The sequence below is a fragment of the Doryrhamphus excisus genome, chromosome 1 (assembly GCF_030265055.1).
Source record: "Doryrhamphus excisus isolate RoL2022-K1 chromosome 1, RoL_Dexc_1.0, whole genome shotgun sequence".
In the NCBI taxonomy this organism is placed as follows: domain Eukaryota; kingdom Metazoa; phylum Chordata; class Actinopteri; order Syngnathiformes; family Syngnathidae; genus Doryrhamphus; species Doryrhamphus excisus.
In genome coordinates, this window is record NC_080466.1 from 25059445 (window position 1) to 25087436 (window position 27992).

Genomic DNA, 27992 nt, shown 5'->3' on the forward strand with positions numbered 1-27992 from the left:
CTTATATACAGTTATTTCAAGCACCTTGGTCACTTGTGGGTGAAGCTATCAAATATTATCCTTGTTTTTGTTATATCACACAGTCATATAAAATCATATTAAACAATACTTGAAAAACAAATAGGTGTGCATTGTACTAGGAGGCTGGGATTACTAATATAAAGTGATTTGAAGTGCCTCGGTCGCATGGCCTGCAAGCTATAACACAGAATCTTTCATCAAAATCTAATTTTTTAATGACTAATTACTAATTATTTGACATGGTCATGGAACAATTTCTGGTGTGATTTAGATTTTTTTTTTTTTTGGCAAACTCTCTTCAATGGAAGAGAAATGAATGGAAATTTATTGATGGTCCCTAGTACGAACAAGCAGCTCTTCTTTGGTTGTGTTCTTTGGTTGTTGTGAACCACTAGGCGGACGGCTGCAATTCTCTCGCCAACCAGAAGGGGCGGTTATTTTCTGTGCACAACACACAAAATGTACAGCAACTTCAATAGTTTCTTATGTACACATCTCCTCCTCCTCAGCAGTGCAAAAGGCGACTCAAGATCAAGAGACTCTTGTTTAAAGAGACTCTCTTTATACAAAGTATATGAAAATAGGGAGAGACATACCTATAGACATCATGTAAAATGTAAAGCAACTTCAATAGTTTTTCATGCACGTCTCCTACAAAAAGAAAACCACATGAAAAAAACGAACTCCTAAAACTAGCTTAACTAAGAGCAATAACTTTCGTGAGTTATCTTTAAATGCTGTACATAACCCATAAAGCACATACCGGCATTAAATGCCTAATAGTCATATTTAATACAGTTAACTATTGTTGCCACCAACTAGCATACCACCTCAGCAATGAAGAGTGCGCCAGAATGGCAGGAAGTGACATCACAACGATGTCAAAGTTCACAACAAAAAGAAGTGCAAATAAAATAACTGACCATAAAAAATGCACATAGCATTAAATACATACATGAAATGAATTATTGGTGAAATTAAATGAACTAAATTAACACATTGGTTACATGAGGGCGAGGAGCTTAGATACCAATCAGTGATTGGCAACAGGCGGATGAGGAGGTTCCTCCAGGGATTCAGTGTGCTGCAACCAGGGACCGACAGGTGGCAGCAAAGCAGCACATACAGGACATGAACATGGCATTTTATTAACATTTTCATTCATTCATTCATTTATTTTCTACCGATTTTTCCTCACGAGGGTCGCGGGAGTGCTGGAGCCTATCCCAGCTGCCTTCGGGCGAGAGGCGGGGTACACCCTGGACTGGTCTTATTTTACAAACATTTTATTTACATTAACATTAAAATGATGTTAATAACATCATTTTATTATTATCATCCCTTTTTCACATATCAATTTTACTATTTAATTCTGTCTCTATTTGTGTCTGTACACACACACAGCAGTATAGTAATAATTTTGTATAGCTATTGTGAATTTATATATATATATATATATATATATATATATATATATATATATATATATATATATATATATATATATATATATATACATACAATTGGGCTGCATCAAATTTGAATGGGAAATTCATAATATCAATTTGGCTGGCATTCCATTTTTTCTAATAAACATAAAAATGTCTTTTGCAAAGTTTTGAGGAAATCCATTGAGATTTAGGGGTGCCCCCTCACACATAAACTTTTGTAAAATTTCGGAAAATGTGCAATTTCTAGTCTAATTGCCAAAAAGTTGATCTGGAAATGTTGAGTACAATGAACTTCTATACAGCATCATTTTCTATAGGGTTATCAAAGGGGGCCCAGACCAAAGACCAAGCTGCGACTGCTAGTCTAATGTTAGCTACAGTAGAGGCAATGAGCACTAAATACCGATAAATATGACTACAAATCATTCAAATTACAAAGACAAAACCACAAATTTGCTAGTAATATGTCATAGGAGTATAAATACCAACAAAAACATAAAGATCATCTCAGAGTTCTTGAGCTGCAGTCTTTGCTGACCTCAAATCTCCATGGCGACCATTGAACTGTTCACCACTTTATTCCACAAAAACAGATGTATGGTGGCACCCCTAAATAATCATGGATTGGAAAAATATTTGGTATGTGTTGTTTCTACATATATTGGAACACTTTTAGTACCCGGCCATATCAAAATTCAATAATTGTGTTTTTTGATGCACCTAATATATATATAGAGAGAGAGAGAAGAGAGAGAAAGAAAGAGCTGTGTGTGTGTGTGTGTGTACAGACACTTACAAATAGAGACAGCTAGGAGAGCAGGGTTCAATTCCACCCTCGGCCATCTCTGTGTGGAGTTTGCATGTTCTCCCCGTGCATGCGTGGGTTTTCTCCGGGTACTCCAAAAACATGCTAGGTTAATGGCCACTCCAAATTGTCCATAGGTATGAATGTGAGTGTGAATGGTTGTTTGTCTATATGTGCTGGCTATTGGCTGGCCACCAGTCCAGGGTGTACCCCGCCTCTCGCCCGAAGACAGCTGGGATAGGCTCCAGCACCCCCGCGACCCTCGTGAGGAAAAAGCGGTAGTGAATGAATGAATATATAATATATGTAAGATTTTCAGTTGGAAAACAATGGCCTCTTACTAGCCCAGGATAGCCGTAGCAGCTGAAATGTACACCAGACATGGGCTTGAGAGCTCTTCAAGTTTATTTCGCAAGACAGTGCAACCGCATTTCCCCCAGCACACACACAACAGGCCTTGTGACAACACAGACAGATTTAACAGATTGGACTAGCTCACGCAATACTGGAATATCCTGACCCAAAATCACCTGATGAGCAAGGTTTTCCACAACACCAACGGACAACAGGTACATCTGGCCTGCCACCTCGATATACACTATGGCCATCGGGTAAATGCGGTGATCCCCATGAACACAAGAGATGTCCAGGCCTGGCCCCGTAAACTGGCACTGACCTTTCAAAACTGAGGACTTGACAAGGGTTTGCACACTTCCCGTGTCCAATAAGGCTAATGCTGGTTCCCCATTAACTTGAACCTCAGTAATTTGCCGTTTGCCCTCCACCTGAGCCTCCTCCCTTTCTTGCCGGGGAACAGTGCAAAAATAAGTTATTTTAGCTTTTCTAGCAGGGCAGTCAGGCTTTCTGTGCCCCTCCTGACCACAGTGAAGACAAACAAGACCCTTTGTGAAAGGCTGAGCCTTGCTCAAGTTAATATTGTCTTCTCCAGGCTTAGAGGCTCCCCCCACCTGAACCGGACCACCACGTATACCCGAACTCACTGGCTTACCCGGCAAGGTGCTGCCCTTAGGGGGGTTAAACCTGAAAGTCTTTGGTCCACGGCTGGCAGAGAGGAAGTTCTCTACAAACGCCGCTGCTTGCTGTCCAGAAGCTGGGTTTCGCTCCTTAACCCAGACTCTCAGCTCCGGTGACAGTGAACGGTAGAACTGCTCTAGGACGAGGACTTCACCCACTTGCTCCTTTGTCTTCTTCTCTGGCTGCATCCATTTGTGGTACAAGTCTTTAAGGCGGTTGTAGAGCTCCCGCGGCGTCTCTCCTGGCTGGATGTCAGGCTCTCGAAACCGCTGACGATACACATCTTCATTTATTTCATATTTGGTCAAAATGGCTTCCTTCACACACTTGTAATTGCATGAATCTTCAAAAGCCATGGCAACGTAGGCTGCACGGGCCTTACCAGTCAGATACGGGATTAATCAAATTGCCCAGTCTGTCTGTGGCCATTGATAAGCTGTAGCCAAACGTTCAAAGGTGGTGAGATATTGTTCGATGTCATCACCATCTTCCAACCGGGGAATAGCCGACTGTGCCCAGCCTTTTGCTGTGTTTTCTTGTAATGTAGGGGACTCTGACACTTGTCCAGCAAAATCACACCCAAATTTTTAACTGATTCGGCTGGTTTAAGATCCTGTAGTTTTGGTAAAAGTTTCTCTCTCTGGCCTTCAGGACCTATAACTAAAACCTCAGTTTTAGTGCAGTTTTTTTAATGCAGTTAGGGCATCAAGTGGCCCTGAGTCATCAGGAGACACGGCGATGTATAGCTGCGTATCATCAGCATAACTATGGAAGCTGATGCCGTGCTTCCTGATGATGTCCCCAAGGGGAAGCATGTAAAGATTAAAAAGGAGTGGACCTAAAATTGAGCCTTGGAGAACCCCACATTCAATTTCATGGGTTCCTGAGCAACATGTATCCATAGTTACATAAAAGCATCGGTCTGTGAGATAAGAACAAAACCAGTTAAGAACAGTACCGGAGTGACCGACCAGGTATCTGAGTCTATTTGCGTCTGAAGAGAGCAATTCAAGATGTTTAAAAACTGCTCCTCAAAGAATCCATAAAGTGATTTTAAGAGTGATGTGGGAATTGGATCTAAAAGGCAGGTTGTTGGGAAAACTCGACCAAGTGTCCTTGCATCAACCAGGGCAAAACTCTCCAGTCTCTCCTCAGGCAAGGCCAACAGTCCAGGTGTGGTAACAGACAAGACTTTCTGGGGTAACAGGCAGGATCTGATGTCCTTGATTTTAGTTCGGAAGTGGTCTGCAAATACTTTATTAAAATTAGTGCCTGTTAAAATATTAAAAGTGGAGAAGAGGAACCGGGGATTCTTTTTGTGGTTGGTAATGAGTTGTGAGAAATGGGAAATTCGTGCCTTTTTGACTGCGTTATTGTAGGTTTTGAGTTGTTGACGTAAAATCTCGTAATGAACCATCAATTTACTTTTTCTCCATCTTCTCTCAGTACTCCTGCATTTTCTTTTCAGTTTATTGATTTCATCGTTTTTTCTCCACGGGTTTTCTTTTTATTGTTTTCGTTACAGGTGAAGCTACGGAGTCCAAAGTTGACTTCAGTTTACTGTTAAAATTCAACAATATCAACGATAAAATCACAAGGTGCAGGTAAAATTTCAGCAGGAGTGCTCTGTAAAATCTCAATAAAATTTGCAGCCACTTCAGAAGTTAGATAGCGCCTCCTCACTGCTCTCACTGGGGCCTCCTCCCGGTTAAAACTGGTGATGCTAAAAAATACACAGTAGTGGTCGGACATAGCCAGGTCAACAACAGAGGACACACCAATGGACAGGCCATGGATTATGACCAGGTCCAGGGTGTGTCCTCTGTTGTGAGTTGGCTGTGTGACGTGCTGCTTAAAATCAAGACAATTTAAAAGGTTTAAAAACTCTCTGGATATTGGATCCGAGGTATCATCAACATGTAGATTAAAATCACCAGATAATCAAATCCTGTTATAAGAAGTGTGAATGATTGATAAAAGTTCAGAGAATTCGCTGATAAAAGAACTAGAGTGATAGGGTGGTCTGTATACAGTTATACAAAGAATCGGAGGGCTGCTAAAAGTAAAGGCATGGTGCTCAAATGACTTGTAACTGTTAAAAGACACTCCATTTGAGGTCAGAGAGTCATTTATGATGGATGCCGTCCCACCTCCTCTTCTACCCTCTCTAGTAGAATATAAAAAAAAATTAATTTGGTGGGCAGGCCTTGGTGAGAACAACAGATGCGTCAGTGCCATGTCTCAGTCAAAAGAAGACAGTCTAACTTATTATCTAAAATCACATCATTCATTAAAAAAGTTCTATTTAAAAGAGAGCGAACATTAAAAAGTGCCACATTGATGGTGACAGGCGGCTTGTTGATTATGGAGGTAGGGTATGGGTGCCCATTGAGTGGTCGAAGGTTATGAGGGTTCACAGAGTGAGTATGGTGGTGTCTGATGTGTTGATACAATGTAATGATTACCGGAATGGAAGAGGTGTTGGTGTAAATTTGAGGTCCAAGTCCGGTATTGTGTGTATGGTGGTCAGAGGTGGAACTGAGTGGATAGGAGCATGGACCTGGGGGACATCAATAAGTGTTAGACAGAGCAACAGGTGTGGGTTTGGGGATGATACCATGCTGGACGCCATATGCCAGGTTGGCTGAGAGCATGCGGGCACCTGCCCTGTTAAGATGGAGCCCATCAGGTCCAAAGAGGTGTCGTCTCTCCCAGAAAACATCAAAGTTGTTGATGAAGCCGGCGTCGTGGGAGTTGCAGGCAGAGGAGAGGCAGGTGTTGAGACTCAGCAGACGGCTGATTGTGTAAACCCCACATAACATGTTCTGGTCAATATTGTTGGCAATTTCTGAATAAACACTACAATATTGCACAAGATGCCCAACAGAGAGCAGGTATAAGAATTGAATCTCCAAAAGGGGGGCGCTTTGAAAAAAGGTCAAAATAAGAATAAGGGCGACAAACATAATACGTTAGGAAGACAGTTGGGACTCATAACTCATGAATGGCTGCACAGTTTCAAAGAAATGACTCGGCTCTAAGAGCCGTTTCGTTCGCAACGACCCATCAGGTTTGCGCTACACCTGACTGTCGGCGCTTGTTGTCAATCATTGCGACGAGGCGTGCGGCGTCACGCTTTTTTTTCTGACTTGGCGCTCTGTTCGCGCCTCTGGACAGTAATGCACCCCATAGCGCAAAATGGACTCACTGATCGAATAGTGCGTGTTTTGCTTGTAGGTGAGGGCGGCCGTGATAGCAAAACATTTTTTTTTTCACCGTGAGACATTTAACACCGCCTGTTAACTCTGTAGAATCTCCCCTGACCGTGACACAACGACAACAAATGAACTGAATACACTTGATACTACACCCGGAAATATTACACTACTCAATAAAAACATGGACAAATACATGTATATTTAGTATATTCATATTGATGCATGTTATGTTAATCAAACAGTTGTATTATCATCCTTCTTGTTCTCTCTTTGCCCGAAGGCGTTGACGTGTGGCATCACGTGACGTCGCTGCGACGCCAGACAGCTCAGCTTATTACCTGACGGCGCACTGCAGTCAGTGTGGCGGAGCCTCACGACCAACGTCAAATTCTCCAAAATGGAAGCTGACGTCCGTTGATGGAGTAGCTTCCAGGATGTTTATTTGCTGATGCTGTTGCAGTGTATCAACGCTCCTGAGGGGCGGAAGAGGAGCATCCAGCCAAGACTCCCGGTCACAACATTTCGCCTTATGTTATGTGTTTTGATTCCCCTCGCCATCATCTCCATCTCCAAAGCGGAGGCAGATGAGAGATTAAATAATCAATTTCAATCATAGAAGCATCCGGAGCCTGGAGAAGCAAGATGAAATTTCCAAGTGAGAATCCAAGGAAACCAGGGAACAGCCCTTCACCAGGTTAGACTTCAACGAGTCTTTTTGTTCAGAGGGAGCCTGCATAAAGTTGATTTTTTTTAAGTACATACCCATAAATACCTATTTTAAAATGGCTTGATACAATCTGTCAACGTTAACCCCGGAGAATTGTTGTAGTTCTCTGCCGAACTCAGATGTGTTCATGCAAAATGCGGCGTGGACTGCAGCGCCTTCACTTTTGCGGTGTTATGGTTTAAAAGGCGTTTAAAAACGTGTTGATAATTCAGTGGCGAGGACTTGCTGATGTGGCGCAGTGGAGGGATGTCCGCTGTTGCTGTTGTTCTATTAAACATCAACATCACCGTGGGCGGATTCGGCTTCTCAGATTTTGCGTGTGTGTCACATCTGTGCTTTTAGACAAGCTTTTATATATATAATATATAATGATATTTGTCACACATCACTTCAAAAAGATACCTGCTTTGAAATGTACGCGCACTGTTTGGTCGCTATATTTTTATATTATATTTTTCAAATCAGCAACCAGCACCTCAAGTTTTATCTGCATGATGGCTTGAATATTTTATGCATTTTATGTATTTTAAACTGGGCAATGAAAAAAAGAAATTTTATATATTTCAAACCAATCAATGACATGATTAGTCCTGTCAAGATATTTAAAAAAAATGAGAGATAAATTAATTATGATCTGTGATTAATTGCTCAAATTAGAAAATACTTTGAGGCTTTTTTTATTTAAATTAATTATTGTGGCAGATTAAAATATTGATATAAAAACAAAAAAATGACATCATACATTCATTTTTTGTATTTAACAGCCAATAGCCCGAGTTATTTACATTGCACTGCATTCGAGAGTAGTCCCTGTCTGCATCCTTTATTTTTGAAAAATTTGGTCAAACTATTTTGGCAATCTCAAAATAATTAGAAAATGCTAAAAAAAAAAAAAAAAAAAAAAAAAATCAGTGCCATAAAAAGGGCTGAAGTTAACAGGTCAAAAAACAGCCCTGAGCCCTGCAAGAGGCTCTGAACGCTGGGTTTCAGAGAGTTTTTTCTAACACCGGGGTGGCCAAGGTGAGACCATTACTCACATACACTCTTGGAAAAAAAACATCCTTGTTTCTTCAGTTATTTGTTCACTTTAAATGCCTAATACAACTAAAGGTACGTTTGTACAAATACAATGATGCCAATATAAATAGCTTGCAAGAGTGTAATCCATGGTTTTCTTGATAATCACTTAAGTTCTTCCATCAGTTATGGCATTGTACTGCAAAAACATTGCTTTTAGGCATCCTGTGTTCATTATATTCTTCAGGTAACACAGTTGTAGTGGTACCAGCCATTACAATTGACAACAAATTGAAGGAACAAGGCTAGTCTAATAATAAACAGTGTGGTGGTCATGGCCACATCTGGCTAGCACATAGCGCCACCACTGCAGCGGCACGCTGTGTTGTTTTCTCCATCACACTATGTACACAGTCCTTCTGGGCCAACATTAACATCTAGAGATAGATTCATTCATTGATTCATTTTCTACGACTTATCCTCACAAGAGCCACGGGGGGTGCTGGAGCCTATCCCAGCTGTCTTCAGGTGAGAGGCAGGGTACCCCCTGGACTGGTTGCCAGCCAATCACAGGGCACATATAGACAACCATTCACACTGACATATATACCTATGGACGATTTGGAGTCTCCAATTAACCTAGCATGTTTTTTAGAATGTGGGAGGAAGCCGGAATACCCGGTTTTCTCAGTTTTCTCCTGCACGCTAACAGCTCTGCCGCCTTGCAGCCCAACATTTATTTAAATGAATTTGTATCCTCTACATACAGTACCATTTATCTTGCCCTCTGAAGCTTTGAATTATGAGTTTCAAAGACTTAAAGTTAAAGTCCACTCACATCTCTGTGGTTGTGCCTAATGCATGCCAGATCACCCCTCGCGCATTAGGCAGCTAATAATTAACAACAATGAAAAACGATTGAGGCACGGCGGTTGAGTGGTTAGCGCGCAGACCTCACAGCTCGGAGGACCAGGGTTCGATTCCACCTTCGGCCATCTCTGTGTGGAGTTTGCATGTTCTCCCCGTGCATGCGTGGGTTTTCTCCGGGTACTCCGGTTTCCTCCCACATTCCAAAAACATGCTAGGTTAATTGGCCACTCCAAATTGTCCATAGGTATGAATGTGAGTGTGAATGGTTGTTTGTCTATATGTGCCCTGTGATTGGCTGGCCACCAGTCCAGGGTGTACCCCGCCTCTCGCCCAAAGACAGCTGGGATAGGCTCCAGCACCCCCGCGACCCTTGTGAGGAAAAGCGGTAGAAAATGAATGAATGAATGAAAAACGATTAATATGAAGTTGGCTGATAAAATCTGGATGTAGGATATATTTCTTTACTTTTGATATTTTCTCAAACAGGATGAGGAGATACCGTGAATATACCATCAAAGGTTCTCCTATTTGCTAAATTATTTGGATCAGCATGATGCTGTGTTTAATGTAACTGTCAGGAAGAGATGACTTGTCCCATGAGGTGGCGTATGTGGTGAATGACGCACATGGTGGCCTCTGATGCGCAGTCCAGTCCGGTGCATTTAAAGACAATGAGAGGTGATCATTTGAGATTACACTCAGCTGTGTTAAACGCCTTCTCTCCTCCCTCTCTTCTGCTTGCGCCGGTGGGAGGGATGGAGGCGTGGATGTGCGCCGCTGCGCCAGATTGTGCTGCTCACAAAATGTGCAAAGTGAGCTGGCCACACTCCGTTGGCGCGGCACAGGTGTGGCACAAGGCAGGAGCCCCGCACCTGCCCATAGTCTACAAAATTAGAGCCCACTGTAAATACCCTGGTCTAGTACGCTTCTTTCACTGATGTCCACGATGCATTTATTGCTCTTGAGTGCATTCACACGCCTTTGCAGGGCATTGAAGTATCGTGAAACACAGATGGAACCGTGAAAATTGCAAAAAATTACATGGACAACTCATAAGTCAATCAATACAACATATAATACAGTTTTTAAACAAAGTTATATTCACCGTGTTCGCCAGGTAGACCAATGGTAAAATGTACAGGAATGGAAAATACTTCTTTGCTCTCGCTCTCTCTCGACGTTCTGCTCTTTCATGTGCTTCTCTTACCACACAGTACTTCCGGTTACCGCTAAGTACTTTCAGTTTACGTGTGTCACATGACTTACAACATACCAAAGGTCAAATAATTTTTTGTGCATGGAACATATTGAACATTCAAATATAATAAATCTAATATATAAACTAAATATATGCACAATGACAAAGAAAATTATTGCAGTTGGCAATGTAGTGACCTCATCAGCGCCAGCTACAACCACTGTAACAATTGCGGCTGCACGGTGGACGAGTGGTTAGTGCGCAACTTGGAGACAGTGGCTCATTTTCCACCCTCTGGCATCTCTGTGTGGAGTTTGCATGTTCTCCGTGTGCGTGGGTGGGTTTTCTCCGGGTACTCTGGTTTCCTTTAACATTCCAAAAACATGCTAGGTTAATTGGCGACCACAAATTGTCCATAGGTATGAATGTGAGTGTGAATGGTTGTTTGTCTATATGTGCCCTGTGATTGGCTGGCCACCAGTCCAGGGTGTACCCCGCCTCTCGCCCAAAGACAGCTGGGATAGGCTCCAGCACCCCCGCGGCCCTCGTGAGGAAAAAGCGGTAGAAAATGAATGCATGAATCTGTGATTCATTATAGGGAGCGTCTTACCTGCATGCATGCATGCAAATTACAAGCTAATCAATGTCTGGAGTTGCTAATAGCCTTTTCCATCACAATTGGTGAACTACCCATATTTTTTGAAACACAGGTAGCCCCACGGGCCCCTACTATAGATGCTGTGTCATGATTGTCTGCACTCAATAAACGCGGACCTACATTACCACTCTTTGAGTTCATACACAGTAAGTCAATGGTCTCCAGCCAGTAGCTCCTGAGCTACCAGTAGCTCCTAATCACTTTGCAAGTAACTCTCCAAAGGGTTTATTCATTTTTTATCAATCCTATACCGACAAAATTAGAAAGTGGTGTTCGGCAGCAGTGCGGAGGTCCTCAGAAACACTTGTGAGTGTGACAAATCACAACGGAGTGGGCGTGTCCAGAGGCCAAAGAAATACCGCTGGAATAGGTGCAGCTTTTGGAAGATCTAGAAAGCTCTCTGTGCAGGTTATTGTTACAAGGGCTGGTGCGTGCACCAGGAGTTGTGGCCCCCAGAGCAGAGACGAAGGCGAAGATGGTAAAAAAGGGTATTTAATGGTACCAGAAGGCGCTCACAGAGGAGGAAAAAACAAAAGACGCCGGTAACCAAAGGTCAACAGAAGGCACAAAGCAGAAAACTAGGAAGCTCAACTACTCATGGGAAAAGAGTAGGCAGCAGGAAATAACAGCACTAAGAAGGTTAGGCAAAGGTGTGAGGAGTCGTGAGGCATGAACGATACAGGGTAAGCAGTAGGATACAGTAACAACCGAACAAACAAACCCAACCAAAAGACAATGAAACCACAACCGAAGGAGCACACACCTGAACTAAATAGGGAATATGAAATTAGAGGCAGGTGCGTGAAATGAGCAGGGATCAGAAAACGGAAGTGAACAGGAAAGGAAGTGGTTACAAAATAAGGGCATGGAAACTGGAACAGAGGCATAGAAGGAAACGAAAAAAGAGCTGTCACGAGTCGGTGAAGCCAACTCAGTAATCGTGTCTAGCTGCTCTATAGGAGTCCACAACTCAATACAAAGGGCTGAAAAATTAACATAGTAGGTCCCCTTTAACACTGAACTTGTTGCTTCTCCACTGCTTCAGATAACATGAATGAATAAAGGAGACCCAGCAATCACAGTGCTGTAAGTTGGCTCATCAAAATAGCATTGTTCATCACCATCAACAAAGTGTCAGATCAGCCTCTAATAGCTGTGGTTGCCAGCTAAGGTGCTTGATCACAACAGCATTACTGGGAGAATCCTCCACCAAAACCTCAGTTGCTGATTGTGGTGGTCACTGTAGTCGATAGCTTGTATGATGGGTCATTGGACGCATTTTTCCTTGAGGTATTTTTAATGTTACTAGACTCACAAATGACAAAACAAATAAAAATGCATTGCTGATGATGCATGTAAGAACAAGAACAAGATATTTGACATTTTTGGGATGACTTGTCTTGACTGATCAACTGTCAGAATACTGCTGATCTTGAGTTGTCCTTGTCTTTCAGTGGCAGTTCAGACCAACCTGGTCCCACCTAAGAAGATGCAGCCTGGCATGCTTCAGTCCAGCCTTGTGCACGCCAGCGTTGCCACAATGCAGAACCCGATGGGCTGCTCCTTGCCCCGACTATCCCGGCCCAGCAGTGTGGTGGCCAGCATGGAGGCTGATGGCTCAGCTCCTTTTACCATGATGAAGTTGAAGACTGTGTTGGCAGTGTTTGTTGTGGTGGTGGTTTACCTGGTGGCAGGGGGGTTGATGTTTCGGGCTCTGGAGCAGCCATTTGAAAATAACCAAAAGATTACCATCACCGCAGAGAAAGCAGCGTTCCTGCACAAACACACATGTGTGTCCCCGGACGAGCTGGAGGCGCTCATCAAAGTAAGACCAAAGGTTGATGCTCACAAAAGCTGAGCTACATATTGATCTGACTTAAAGTTATGCCTAATTGATGCAGACATGTTAGTAGTATTTGGTAATGGTAATGGTTTTATTTCATTTGAACATGCATCAGATTCCAATTGAGTGCATCCCATAATCAGTTCCCAGTTCCACATGTCCAAAAGGAGTAGGAAGAAGCAAAGCTTATTAAATCCTACCCCTCCATCTGGTACTTTTACAATCAGTAACTGTTACATTTGTTCACTTCCTGCTTTCCATAATACAGTTTAATTTTTTTTTTGTTTTTTTTGTTGAATCTTTTAATTTTTTTTTGTCCCGTACCGAAGTAGGAGGTGATATGACCATCCAATGACATAATGGGTACCATAGTGTGTCAATATAGTGATATATGTATATAGCACATCATAGTTGGTTCAAGACTCTTCGTCCTTGTATTTAGCAATTTTATTTTATTTATTAATTTATTTAATATATTTTTATTCATTTTTTTTTAGTTTTTTAAATTGTTTTTATTTTTTGTCATGGACCTCGTAGGAGGTGATATGAGCATCCAATGCCATAATGGGTACCATAGTGCGTGTCAATATAGTGATATATATAGCACATCATGACTGGTTCAAGACTCTTCATCCTTGTATTTAGCAAACATCAACTGTTTGTATTGTTTCTTGAATTGGCTCATCGTTGTGCATTGTTTGATTTCCTTACTCAATCCATTCCATAGTTTGATTCCACATACTGAAATGCTATGGCTAGCATAACGTAGTCCTAGCATAGAAGTGTTTCAAATGTACTTCTTCCCTGAGATCATATTTCTCCTCTCTTGTAGAGAAGTATTGGATGACATTTTTAGCTAATTGGTTATTTTTTAGCCTTATGCATTATTTTTGCTGTTTGAAGATGAACTATATCAGCAAGTTGAAGTATTTGTGATTTTAGAAATAAGGAGTTAGTATGTTCTCTGTAGGCGGCATTCTGAATTATCCTTACTGACCTTTTTTGCAATACATTTAGCGAGTGGCTGCAGCAATATTTATGTAATAATTGTTGATTAAGCCTCGATGTTCAGGAAAAAAGGGACAAAACAAACTTGTTGCATGTAATTTGACCTGATTTCAGTTTCCTTCTTTTGGGCTTGGTTGTGTTTGGGGTGGTCTCATTCTGATCTGATAGGTTCCCGTTGTGGTTGTGAGGGCAAGGTGAGGAGCGCTGAGTATTGGAAAAGAGATGTGAAAATGGAGTACTACTAGGTGATAATTAGGGGTGTAAGAAAATATTGTTTTGGCGATATATCGCGATACTTCGTTCCACGATACTGTATCGATATTAAAAAGTATGATATGGATATTTTTAGGCATTTATCATAGACTTTATATGGTATTTATTCAAGTGCAGACACTGCAAAGGTTCATTTCTGATTTGAATTGAAACCTACGATCGTTAGGTGGCAGCACTTACGTAGTCAATTAGGCAAGGACATTGAAGGAGATTGACGAGTGAAACGTCCTCACACATAAACACAGTCCAACATGGCAGAATGCCAGCACATAACAGCGGCCCCTGCGGCGTACAAGGCTGAAGTGTGGACACATTTTGGATTTCTACACAAAGTAGGGTGTGCAGAAATGGACAAAACCCATGCCGTTTGGAAAATCCCAATACTTTATTCGGGAAACACGACAAATCTGCGAGTCCACTTAACGAGACACCATGAGGACCTGCCGCTAGCAAGCAATGCCAAGGTCCTTTTGTATACTACAAAAGTAGTACTGTGATATTGCAGGTATTTTGTTTTTCAAATTGATATCACTATTTTGTTAAATAATGATTATTTCAAGCATCCTAAAAGGACCTTTTACTGATGTTAGTTACTTTGTGCCACAAAAATACTCTTCTGATGGTGGATAAGTCAGACTGTATACTCTGCATTTTTTCAGAGCTAATAAAATGTGAACATTTGAGTAGGATCTTGAGACAAAATTTAATTCATTTCTTTTTTATGTTTTTTTTGCTGGATGTTAAAGCTTTATTTATCCAAATGCTACACTTTAAGTTTTTACAGAGGAACGTTTATGATACAGCATAACATACTGTTCTAATGGAATAAACATGTGTTTAGTAAGTGCATATTGCTGGTGTAACTACAAGAAAACCAAAAAAATATGGCCTTGTTAACAGTATCGTGATATATCGTGATATTGTATCGTGAGCCTAGTATCGTGATACGTATCGCCAGATTCTTGCCAATACACACCCCTAGTGATAATGCTGCCTTGCACGCCACTCTCAAGGAAGAGAAAGCAAAGGAAAATATCATTGAGCAAATGAAAAATACAATTAATGAGATGGATCAGAATGCACGAATGAATGATGCCCCTTATGGGGCACCAAATTACACCCAGGACGAAAGAAGAAGAAAGTCAGATGTAATGGATGTTGCTTCAGCAAAGTCAGGAATTGGCAATTTCCTACAATGAAAGGAGGTGGATGTAGACATTGACATCACACCCGTCAATGTCATTAAGGTCACCAACAGAAAATTCTACACCACACGACTGAAACAGGGAGAGAAGCTGAGAAAACATGAATGAGCATCTGACATGAACATTTTTGTACAAGACTTGAGGAGCAGGGAAAGATACTTAGCAGTCGGAGCAAGTGGACATCAGATGGTTCAGTGTTCAATCATTCTATTGCTCAGAAAAATGTTCTTGCAATTTTTTATGTGTTCAGCACTTTACTGTATAGGGACCTGATGTTTTGACATGGGGCCAAAGGACTCCAGGTCAAGTTAAGTTAAATATATATTGATATCTTTAAGTCATGTGGTGTCCAATCACCAGCATTGTTATCACTGACATAAACAGAGGGGGAGGAGGGGCTATTTGGCGTGTGAAGACGCAGAGAACAGAGATGAGTGATGAGTCGAGCTGAGTTTTCACTTCTAAAATGTTCATTTCAGGGGACAAGTCATTTATTTAGGGGGGCGTTTATGCTATGAACTATGCAATGAATTGAAATAGACTGCTTTAAAAAAAAATGACCAGAAACATTAGGTTTATTTGCACAAAGTATGGACATTGGATTAGTATCGCCAATGTAATCCTGTCTTGGATTGGAAAGTATATCACTGGTATCACACATCACCAATTCACAGCATCCATAAATCCTTTTTCTCCCTTGTCTCCCCAGCACTCTGTTGATGCTGTGAACGCTGGCGTCAATCCTGTTGGTGATACCTCTTATAATTCCAGCCACTGGGATCTGGGTAGTGCCTTTTTCTTTGCTGGAACAGTCATCACAACTATCGGTACATTCAGATGTTTGCAAAAAGACGTCTGTGTTTGTATGCAGTAGAACATGATTTATTGTTTTTTTTTATTTTTTGTAGGGTACGGTAACATTGCCCCGAGCACTGAGGGAGGAAAGATTTTCTGCATTTTATATGCAATATTTGGAATACCACTGTTTGGATTCCTGTTGGCAGGGGTCGGAGACCAACTAGGTACCATATTTGTCAAAAGTATTGCCAAAGTGGAGAAGACGTTTCGGGTGAGTAACACAAATAGGTGTGATGGTTTAGAAATATGTCATGTCAGTTTTCTATTTTTAGCAGCAAATTACAACAGAAAATTATCTCCAGGCATTTTCCACATGGAGCAGGTCAAGAAACACGTTTCTCTTTTGTTCAAAAAACTTCCCAACCCAACATTAACAGGCATTTGGAGACAGAGGTGGGCTGCATGGTGACCGGGTGGTTAGCGCACAGGCCTCGCAGCTAGGAGACCTGAGTTCAATTCCACCCTCAGCCATCTCTGCGTGGAGTTTGCATGTTCTCGTTGTGCATGCGTGGGTTTTACTCCGGTTTCCTTCCACATTCCAAAAACATGATCGGTTAATTGGCCACTCCAAATTGTCCATAGGTATGAATGTGAGTGTGAATGGTTGTTTGTCTATAACCTCCTGACGTCAATCACCAAGTACTCGCTCATGTGGGGTTCAGTTGGTTTTGTTTCATGGACAATAATCCCCTGTTTAGTTAACCCCTGGGTTAATTGCTTCTAGACCCAACAGTGATAAGTGATACGTTTTGTGAAGTAGGATTCCTTACTTATAAATAGAATATTTTTTGCAGCCTTCTAAATAAATGTTTAAATATTATTTGAGCCTCCGAGACATGGAATAAGACCCCTATAGACACCTTTACTTACCTAATATATCAGACGTAAAAAATGAGAAAAAAAACACAACATAGAAAAGAAGGCATAACATAGACTCACACGTTTCCCTTGTTATTTTGCTTCAATAGTCATAGCATTATCTCATGAATGCAACATTACTGACACCTAGAGACCAATTAGAATACCACGTAGTTTGAATGTGTTTTCTATAATAATAATAAATTAAATATGAATGCCTTATATTTGTATTTGTGTTCATTCAACCATTTGTATGCCTAAAAATGCTTAATTTAGGTCTAGAATACAGATGATGTGTTAAAATATGCAATAAAAACAATAGGCTGTAGTCAACAACAAAACCGCAATACTTTATGAATAAATTTATTACGACCCCTGTGATAGAGTGACACTGCAGAATTCGATATATAACTATATAAATGTGGATAGAATTGTTGGTAGCCTTCTGTGAAAGAAAGAAAAACCCACAACGGTCAGTGAAATAACTGGAAATTGACAAAATAGTATAAAAAAAAAATACTGTGATTTGAAAATGCATATTGACAAACTACAAAGCTTGTAAGCATGGAGCTTTTTATCAAGTAATGTCAGCTCTATGCTTACAGACCAAAATGAAGCCTAGCCAAGAAGAAACACGCAGGAGACTTGTTTATGTTCTATGACTTCTGCTTTGCTGAATTGAACTTTGAATTTTCATTTCGTGAGTTTTTGTACATATTTTTCATCATGACTTTTGTGACAATTATTTAATGATTTTTGTGTACTTTTCCGTCTTTTGCATATTGCTAACATCTGGGGTTGCTCCGATCGATCGGCCAACGATCAGTACCGGCCGATTTCTGTGAAAAAGCACAGTATTGGCATATTCCGATACTTCACTGATTAGCTCCGCCCCCATTGCAGCATTCAGCCAATAGTGACCATGTCGTTGTGAGAGTTGTAAGTTTTGCATCCCCAAAACATGCTACAAAAAGTGTCTTGCCAGGATGGGGCATTGTGTGGCAGACACATGGCAGGATGTGATGAGTTATATCGAGGCTCGTGATGTGGTCATCATTTGTGTGCGGCAGTCCGGGATCTAATGGGCGCCACACTCAGGAGACGACAAAACCTGGCAAAAATGACTGGCAAAACCCATCACCACACCAGCGAGTGATGCACCCACGTCCGGAGTGAACTGTACAAGTCTCCCACGGTTTAGATTGGCTAACATATGTGGACGGAATTTGGGGATATCAAAGTAGTTCAGAGGAGGAAAAGCAGCCAGTGTTGACAATTCGTTCTGGATGTGAATGCATCGCCCACCTGACTCACCCATAGTTCTGACTCCCAAGTGTGGCGGCCATAAGGCGGAAAGCCCGAAAAGTGGTTGGATTCGTTGGACAGGCAGTTCGGTCTGGAACGCATCCAAGCTGATCTTGCATCCAAAGTCTCCTGAAAGAGTGATTCTGAGTGATGTTGAGAAAGTAAGTTCATTCATTCATTTTCTACCGCTTATCCTCACAACGGTCGAGGGTGTGCTGGAGCCTATCCCAGCTGTCTTCGGGCGAGAGGTGGGGTACACCCTGGTGGCCAGCCAATCACAGGGCACATATAGACAAACAACCATTCACACTCACATTCATACCTATGGACAATTTGGAGTCACCTAGCATGTTTTTGGAATGTGGGGAAAAAAACACGCATGCACAGGGAGAACATGCAAACTCCACACAGAGATGGCCAAGGGTGGAATTGAACTCGGGTCTCCTAGCTGCGAGGCCTGCGTCTGACCACTCTTTGCCGTGCAGCCTGAAAAAGTAAGTTTTTGTCTAAATGTCATGGTTCCCCAATCATATCGTCCATTTTCAATTCATAAAAGTAGTACCCACAAGAAAAAAACCTTGATGATCCCTCCTATAGTCAATTGTACATTTAAAGATTTACACTCCATCCATGTGATCAGTATCGACATCGACCGATTTCACTCAGCATAAAACCTTGATCGGAGCATCCCTACTAACAACCATTCCCAATATGTCCCTGTGAGGACAGTGGTGGCATTGAGTTAAGCATTTTCACGAATTCACCTAATCAACAGTCACATTGTCGGATAGCAAAATAATTAATTATTATTAATTAATAAAAATAATATATAATAACCCTACTGAAAACACAATCATTTTTGTTTATGTGTGTGTGTGGTTTCTACCAATAGAATAAACCCAACCAGATCAGTCAGACAAAAATCAGAGTGGCCTCGACTCTCCTCTTCATCCTGGCTGGTTGCATCCTGTTTGTGACCATCCCAGCCGTAATCTTCAAACACATCGAAGGTTGGACAGCTTTGGAATCAACATATTTTGTCGTGATCACCCTGACAACTGTCGGAATAGGAGACTATGTGGCAGGTGAAGGATCTTTATCTTCTATCCAAAAGAAATAAAACACGACAAGAGAGCATATGCTTATGTGCAATTACCTATCAGGACTAATAAATACAGCATGCATCGTTTTTATGACCTTGTTATGTCATAACAAAGTAAACGTTTTTTTCTTTAAATTTGGGCTGTCAAAAAAATAACACGTTAACAATAGTAACTAAGTTACTTAATAAATTGCATTAATTACGTTCAAAGACGTCAGACACAAGGCGTCTGATGTCACACACAGTGGAGCAGTCTTAGTACGAAGCACAGTGGAGCATTCTCACACAGTCCCACAGAGCCTGACACTGTTTTATAACACACACTGCAATATTCCAACACTACTGTATGTACTGTATCTCCAAGCCACGTCTTCCTTTCCTTCTCATTCTCATTGCAAGAACGTGAGATGCATTCAGGTACACCCTGAACATCACAAAAACGGCTTAATAATGTGTGTGTGGAAATAAACAGGAAGATGAAGAATTTGATGGTGTCACTCACTTGAGGATTGAAGTGCTGTGACATGGAAGCACACGGCTGCTATTAGTGGCTGCTATCGAAGCTTCACTGTGCGGAAGGGGGCATCCTATCGGGATCGGCATTGGGAAATACGCTTCTAATAGCGTAGAAAGCAGCAGTGGTGTTCAAGATCTTGCTGTAAATGACAATGGTGGTCGAATCGATCCCAACATTGGTATCGATATTGATCGATACCAAGGTATAAAGATCAATACTTGGGCTTCAGTTGGTTCCGACTGCAGAGGTTTCATTCAACGTGCAACCTGGCTGTGTGTCTCTGCTGTCTGCTGTCACCATAAGGCACATCGGATTATAAGGCGCAGTCTCAATTACGGGGTTTATTTCTGTACTCATGATAAAACATGTGGTCTACCAAAAAGAAAAAAAGGCAACAGAAGCAAAACAGTGAGTTAGTTGGACTTTATTATACTATTTATCAATTTAATCATCATATTTTTGATTAATCTTCTCCCACAAATCCACAAGTCCTCATCTTTTGTATAGGAATTGAACAGCTGGGCAATTTCAAACATGCCGTGTTCCCTCACATCATTGTCTCATCAGGGTCAGTCTCGTTGTCAAGTGGCTGTTCATCTCGGTAGTCCTCCTGGCAGCGCCATCATCATCAATGTCGCCTTGAAACATGTCGAGTTTCCTATCATCATCAAAGTCTGTCATTGTTAGGTAGTCCATGGGCGCCGGGTGCGCCACTTTGACTTTCTTTTGGCTACCCTCCTAGAATGCTAGCAAGCTTCAATTGGCTTTCGAAGCATTGTTGTTGGCCCCCCCGGAGGGGTGGCGGACGTTAGGATACGTGCTGTGCGTACTACGTGTGGTTTTTCCAATTGGTTTATCGCTGTCAGCTTAGTTTATGACACTGTGTCAGCAGGAAATGGTCTACACTCACTCAAGATTTTGGAACACCACATTAAAAGGCACATCATCGATTTTTTAGAAAAGTGCGCCTTATAGTCTCGAAAATACGGTAAATGCATTCTTGAGCAACAAAATGTGGATTTTCTGTATTACAATTGCCTTTTTTTATGCGCCTTTTTTCCCCCCTCTCAGGTGGAAATCGGAGGATTGCTTACCGCAAATGGTACAGACCACTCGTATGGTTCTGGATCCTGGGTGGTCTGGCGTATTTTGCTGCCGTGCTTAATATGATTGGTGATTGGTTAAGGGTGCTTTCCAAAAAGACCAAAGAAGAGGTACGTTTATAACATACATGTACTGTTTGTTTACATCTGAACTGTTATTGTGAAATACTTTAAAAATCTATAATCATTTTGCAATTCTAGGAACAATGTCTGTGAACAATCAAAAGGATGGGCAAGAAGTTGCAAACTTCTTGACTACACAAAAATACACAGAAAATGTTCATGACATTTAGAAAATACCAATTTCTTGATAATTTGATACTGGTTGGACCCCAAAGCAGAGACGGAGCAGACTGGTTCTGTATAAAAGACTTTTAATAGAGACAAAAGGAGCAGAGTAGTATTGCACAGAACAAAATGCAAAAAAGTACTTGAACCACAAAGAAACAAAATATTAAAAAATGAAAAACAACTGACCACTGCAGCAAAAATTGGAGAGGCTGCCATAGCAAATATGGCACTAAAGGGAAACAGTTAAGCAATCCACCAATACACCAAGCAAACAAAGAAGAAACTAAATACAGAATAATTACCTACTGATAATTTGGCCCGTTCGGGCTAAAATAGTCATAATTGTTGATGAAGTCCAGGCGTGCTTGGTCACAGCACCTGTTCTTGTAATGGTAATGGTAATGGTAATGGTAATGGTAATGGTAATGGTAATGGTAATGGTAATGGTTTTATTTCATTTGAACATGCATCAGTTCACAATTCCACATGTTCAAAAGGAGTAGGAAGAAGCAAAGCTTATTAAATCCTACCCCTCCATCTGGTACTTTTACAATCAGTAACTGTTACATTTGTTCACTTCCTGCTTTCCATAATACAGTTGAAGTTTTTTTTTTTTAATAATGTACCTCGTACCAAAGTACTCGGTGATATGAGCATCCAATGCCATAATGGGTACCATAGTGCGTGTCAATATAGTGATATATATAGCACATCATGACTGGTTCAAGACTCTTCATCCTCGTATTTAGCAAACATCAACTGCTTGTATTGTTTCTTGAATTGGCTCATCGTTGTGCATTGTTTGATTTCCTTACTCAATCCATTCCATAGTTTGATTCCACATACTGAAATGCTATGGCTAGCATAACGTAGTCCTAGCATAGAAGTGTTTTTTAGGTAATTGGTTATTTTTAGTCTTATGCATTATTTTAGCTGTTCTTACAACCAGTAGTTGGCACGCACACTTCTTGGGGATTGCTTTTTTGATAAAGAAATTATATTTTGCAATATACACTCTGTGATTGGCCAGTCACACACAGAGACGGCTTCTCTCTAGACCAGGGGTCGGCAACCCAGAATGTTGAAAGAGCCAAACTGGACCAAAAAATACAAAAAACAAATAAGTCTGGAGCCGCAAAAAAATGTAAAACCTTATATAAGCCTTATAATGAAGGTAACACATGCTGTATGTATCTATATTAGCTATATATATTAGCCTACTGTCAAAATGACTAAGTTACGTTACGTTACATTACGTTACGTTTGTGGTTTATTACGTTTGCGGGCCCACAAATGTTCAGCAAATACAAATTTGAGTAAGACATCTCACATGCTGTATGCATCTATATTAGCTATAGATATTAGCCTACTATCAAAATGACTAAGTTGGCTACAAATACATAATGAGCCTTCATGATGAAATGTTTATTTTCCCTGCAATACATCCTGTAGGGAATGACGCACCACGTGACTACTCTGTTGTACGATGCCGCCTCAAGTTTAACTTCATTACAATATTAATGCAAACATGCAATAGGGAAATTATCTGTCAACCTTGATCACTGTATTTTCCCAAAAAAACAAACAAACACAGCATTCAGTACTTGAGGCAAAGTTTTCCAATTAAGTGGCTTTATCTCACCAGTCAAATTAGACGAGAGCAGACGGGAAAAAAAAACACCAGCATTGACACAAAAGCCGTATACAGCTCTCTTGGGAACCGCGCGGTGTACTAAACAAGTTTCAAATTACAACTTGCATACTGCAGTATATTGAGAGGGGTGTAATATTTGACCAAAGCCATACAGGCAGAGTTTGATGCAGCCAGTGCGCAGGTGTACCTAATGTTATGGCTAGTCCATGTAGCAGTCGCTGTCAGTGTACTGCCAAATGAAAATGAACATTCTCATATTGTAAGTAGTATGACTGTTTTATGATGACTTCATGGAATAAGACAAAAATAAATTTCTACCCCTGATGCATACTAAGTGACTGATGCAACACAAGCTTGCCCACAAGTTTTCCCAAGTAACTTTACATATAATCTAGGACTGTCAATTGATTAAAATATTTTATCTTGATTAATCACATTTTTTATCCATAGTTAACCCAGAATTAATCACATCTATTTGCAGATAGCAATAAGTCTTGATCTGTAATCAGTTTCAACGATTCCATACAACAATAATGTGTTTTTTGTTTTTTTTTATCCTGTCCAGCCATTGAGGCAGATGGTATTATTGATCTAAATGCGCTTACAGCCTTGGCCTACTCATGAGCTTGTTCAATAGCCATAAAAGCTTGTTGTTTCCGTAAAGTCGGGCGTTTGTGTGTCTCACCGAACATTTAAATAACATCACTTGTTTACCAGCATAGCTTGCTACATTCACAATTTGAATGCATCCTCTGAATGCCTTATGTTTGTATTCATTTAGCCATGGTTATGTTTGAAAATGATTAATTTAGACAAAACATTAAAACAAAGCAAGACACCACTATATAGTTTGTGCTGTGTCAAAGAAATCATGTTAAAATTAATTACACAAATACAAGTAAAAATTGAATAAATCTGAATAAATGATTAAAAATGGAAAAAAAAATCAGTTAAAAGCAGCTTTTTGTAAAATCAGAAATATCATCACAGTTTTAGCTTGCGAGATCTGTGAGACTCCTCTTGAACATTGGTGCCAAAACATCACTAACACAACTTAAGGTCTATAATACCGGCACATCAGATCAATTTTATCGACTTCTACAGCAGGTGGTCCACGGTCACCAGATCAACAACACACGCATATTCTCAATAGTACAATTGAATAAATAATCAATAGTAATTATATCATCAATAAACCAAACAATCTGTAAACTATTACATTGGGATCAAATGAGTATTTTCTTGATGTTATAGCAATGTTAGTGTTTGAGGGTTTAAGACAGCTGTACTAAAAATTGCTGATTGAATTGAGATATGGTTTACATTCATTTGTTTATTTTGCCAAGGTTGGAGAAATCAAAGCCCACGCAGCAGAGTGGAAAGCGAATGTGCGAGCAGAGCTGAGAGAAACACGGCGGCGTATGAGTGTCGAGGTCAGCGATAAACTGCAGCGAGCCGCCACCATCCGCAGTATGGAAAGACGCCAGCTGGGCCTGGATCAGCGTGCCGTGTCTCTGGATGTGCTTTCTCCAGAACGCCGCGCCATCTTCAATAGCCTGGACTCGAACAACTACCAGACCTCCTCCCAGGAAAGTCTGGAGACAAAGTTGAACAATCTTCGCTTAAGGGGGGCGGAGCAGTGTGACCGTCAGTCCAACCACGAAACCACACCCGAGGACAACATTTCCAACCGCTTGGGTTCTGTCACCAAACTGGCAAAACGGAACAGGAATCGGGACCTCATGAAAAACATCCCAGAGGACGCTCGCCGTCCTCGCAGTGAAGCCTACGGTTGGAGCACCCCCCCCTTTGACTGCAGCACACCAGTAATGGACGATGGGAAGAGGAAGGACGAGGAACAAGAAGAGAATGAAGACAAAGAGTGCAATACCAGCTTATCGGAATTTTCATTGTTTGTGGACGTTCTTAAAGTGCAAGCTTGCAAGTCACATAACGGGCTACTTCTTGAGCAGAACAAGGAGAACAAGAACGAGAAAACACTCGAAGTGGAAGAGGTGCACATCGAGATGTCTCACGTCTAAACGTTGTAAACATTTGAAATCTCACCATTTGTGCCTTCGGTGTTTGCTTTTCTCAGCGTTTGGTCGGACATCATCTGAGGCGGTACTTTACGGTACTTTATGTTGGGGGTGTCTGAGGTTTTTCAAAGTGAGGGCCACACGGTGAAAAATGAAAGGGTGCAACTTTGGAATATCGGAATTTCCCGTGTTTAAGCCGCATCTACAAAATTCAGAAAGAAAAATACAATTGTACATATATAAACTGCCGCACATCATCAAAAGACGCATGAGTCCATGAGGACCAGGTAGGTCCTGATTTGACAGGTGCCAATCAACCCGTGTCAATTTCAGACTTAAAATGTATTTGTTTCATTCGGCTTATTGCTGATTTTGTACCGATTTAAGCCTCCCCCGCATTTCTGGTTAAACTCTTATTGCTTCCTGTTTATGCCCCGCCCATTCCGAATAACAATACAGATCATTTTGATGGGTGAACAGATACAGGTAGTGGTGTACTCACTCATCCCTAATCATTGCACAGCACTTAACACTCAAAAGGTTTACGTTGCTATATACAATATAATACTAATAATACTACAAATATAAAACAATAAAATATAATTTAACAAGAATTAATATGAAGAGCAAAATTATGAAGAGAAAAAAGGCATTCTCTAACACGTAAACATTTTTTTACGTATTTTGGCGTCACAAAAAAGAAAAAGAAACAAATAACTAATTTGTAATTTTTTTGAAAATTAGGTTTGTGAAAGAAAATATGGCTATATGACAATAAATCTAAAAATTTTAGGAATAAAGTTAAATGTCAAATTAAAAGTTAATTAAAATGTAAAAAGTACATTTAAAATTTAAAGTTACAAACTTTACGTTACGAAAGTTGAAATATTTTTATTTAAAAACACAGCAGAAATGGGAAAAAATGAGCAAAGAATGAAGTTGATACTAATTATAAGCTTTTTCACCTATATCGTAAAACTGAGATGCAATTTTTTTCTCCAAATACTGCATATATAACTAACGATATACCATATCAAGAATTAATATGAAGAGCAAAATTATGAAGAGAAGAAAGTCATTCTCTAACACGTAAACGTTTTTTTCAATGAGAATTATTGCAGGGAAAAAATGTAAAGACGAAAAGTAATGAAAGGAAAGAAAGAAAAAAAAAGTATTTTGGCATCATAAGAAACAAATAACTAATTTGTATTTTTTTAAATTAGGTTTGCGAAAGAAAATATGGATATATGACAATAAATCTAAAAATTTTAGGAATAAAGTTAAATTTAAAATTAAAAGTTAATTAAAATTAAAAAAGTACATTTAAAATTTAAAGTTACAAACCTGTTACGAAAGTTGAAACATTTTTTTTAAAAACACAGCAGAAATGGGAAAAAATGAGCAAAGAATGAAGTTGATACTAATTCTAAGCTTTGTCACCTATATCACACAACTGAGATGTAATTTTTTTCTCCAAATACTGCATATATAACTAACGATATACCATATCAACATGTGTTTTAAAACGTTGATACCAACGTGTCTTTTGCATCCTTTCATTTTCACTATGTGGTCGTTGCTAGAAAAGGTTTGGACACCCTTGATTGAAGTTGGAATTTGTTCCAGGTGGTATCTTATTAGTTAATATCAAAAAGTGAAATGACTCAAAGATTTGAATGCTTTTTAATACATCACAGCATACCCTAACAGCCCTTAAGACATACTGCATCATGCATGCCCACTGGTGAATTACAGCATCATAGGTGTGACAATACGTCCATGATTTCATCCTGCGGAAAAACTATTCTTAAATCAATAATAATATAGTGCCAACCCAATTTAGCTTCCTTTTTCATGTCCTGAAAAAGGCGAGGACTTGGACCAGAATCTTGAATTTGGTGTACACTTTTTCATGGCACCCAAAAAAAAAGTTTGAAAGAAAACAACAAAATGAAAGTACTCACTTAATAAAACGTTTTTGTCATACTGCTGCCATTGACAAATAAACAACTATGAAATACCAGGAAAATGAAGTGGTGATTTGGACACCCCCCCCAGAAAGTTTTTTGGAACCGACGCCGTCTTGACTGTGGCGTCACGACTAGAACACGTTCCGGGAACAAGATTCAAACACATGCAGCCAGGAACCCACAGCAAAGCCAAGACAGTGACTACTACACACAACAATAACACAATAACATTCACTGATGTTGTGTTGTGATCATTATTATATAATGATGTATGAACCCCATACTTTTACTCAAAGATTCCTAAACTAAATCTAGTAGAAAATGTACACTTCTTAAAAAAAATGAAACACTAAAATAATTAAATCTGAATTATTTAAAAATTGGTTCTTTAATTTGTGTAAATACTTTGCTTGTTGAATGTGCTGGCAACAAAATCACACAAATACTTTGACTCCCACTCATATTGTATGTAGAAAAACACAACAGGCTGATCCAACTTTAATGTAATGTCCTTAAAACAAGTCAAAATGAGTAATCAGTATTTTGTGTTTATTTGATTTCACAGACGTGTGATTGACTTTGGGTAACATTGTGTTGTTAAAAGGGGCCCTAATATTCTTTTTCCACTTTTCTGAACCACATCCAACTGGCTCTGGATTTTGAGGGACTGTCTTGGCTGGCACGTCTCTTCAACATTGCGTGGAAGTCTGGAACAGTACCTTTGGATTGGCAGACCGGGGTGGTGGTCCCCCTCTTTAAGACGGGTGACCGGAGGGTGTGTTCCAACCATAGGGGGATCACACTCCTCAGCCTCCCTGGGAAAGTCTATTCCAGGGTGCTGGAGAGAAGGCTACGACCGTTGGTTTGAACCTTTGCTGCAAGAGGCCCAATGCGGTTTTCGTCCTGGTTATGGAACACTGGACCAGCTCTACACCCTCACGAGGGTGCTTGAGGGTGCATGGGAGT

General features: G+C 40.4%; 2 protein-coding genes across 3 annotated transcripts; one reads left to right on the forward strand and one right to left on the reverse strand.

Moving 5' to 3' along the window:
• Positions 1–2617: 2617 nt before the first annotated feature.
• LOC131097125 (zinc finger protein 397-like) lies at positions 2618–3668 on the reverse strand. The gene is made up of 2 exons (XM_058045859.1): positions 2777–3668; positions 2618–2640 (listed from the first exon to the last, which is right to left on the reverse strand). Exons 1-2 carry the CDS (start codon positions 3666–3668, stop codon positions 2618–2620), a joined length of 915 nt encoding a protein of 304 aa, XP_057901842.1.
• A 3159-nt stretch (positions 3669–6827) lies between these two features.
• kcnk10a (potassium channel, subfamily K, member 10a) lies at positions 6828–27229 on the forward strand. 2 transcript variants are annotated; one of them, XM_058086183.1, is made up of 7 exons: positions 6828–7224; positions 12455–12825; positions 16039–16156; positions 16238–16398; positions 19243–19435; positions 21041–21183; positions 24364–27229. In XM_058086183.1, the coding sequence occupies exons 1-7, from the start codon at positions 7173–7175 to the stop codon at positions 25057–25059; spliced, it is 1734 nt and encodes a 577-aa protein (XP_057942166.1). In that variant the 5' UTR covers positions 6828–7172; the 3' UTR covers positions 25060–27229. The 2 variants fall into 2 exon arrangements, with proteins under 2 accessions (XP_057942166.1, XP_057942175.1); XM_058086192.1 differs by having other exon boundaries at positions 19243–19360.
• Positions 27230–27992: the final 763 nt, after the last annotated feature.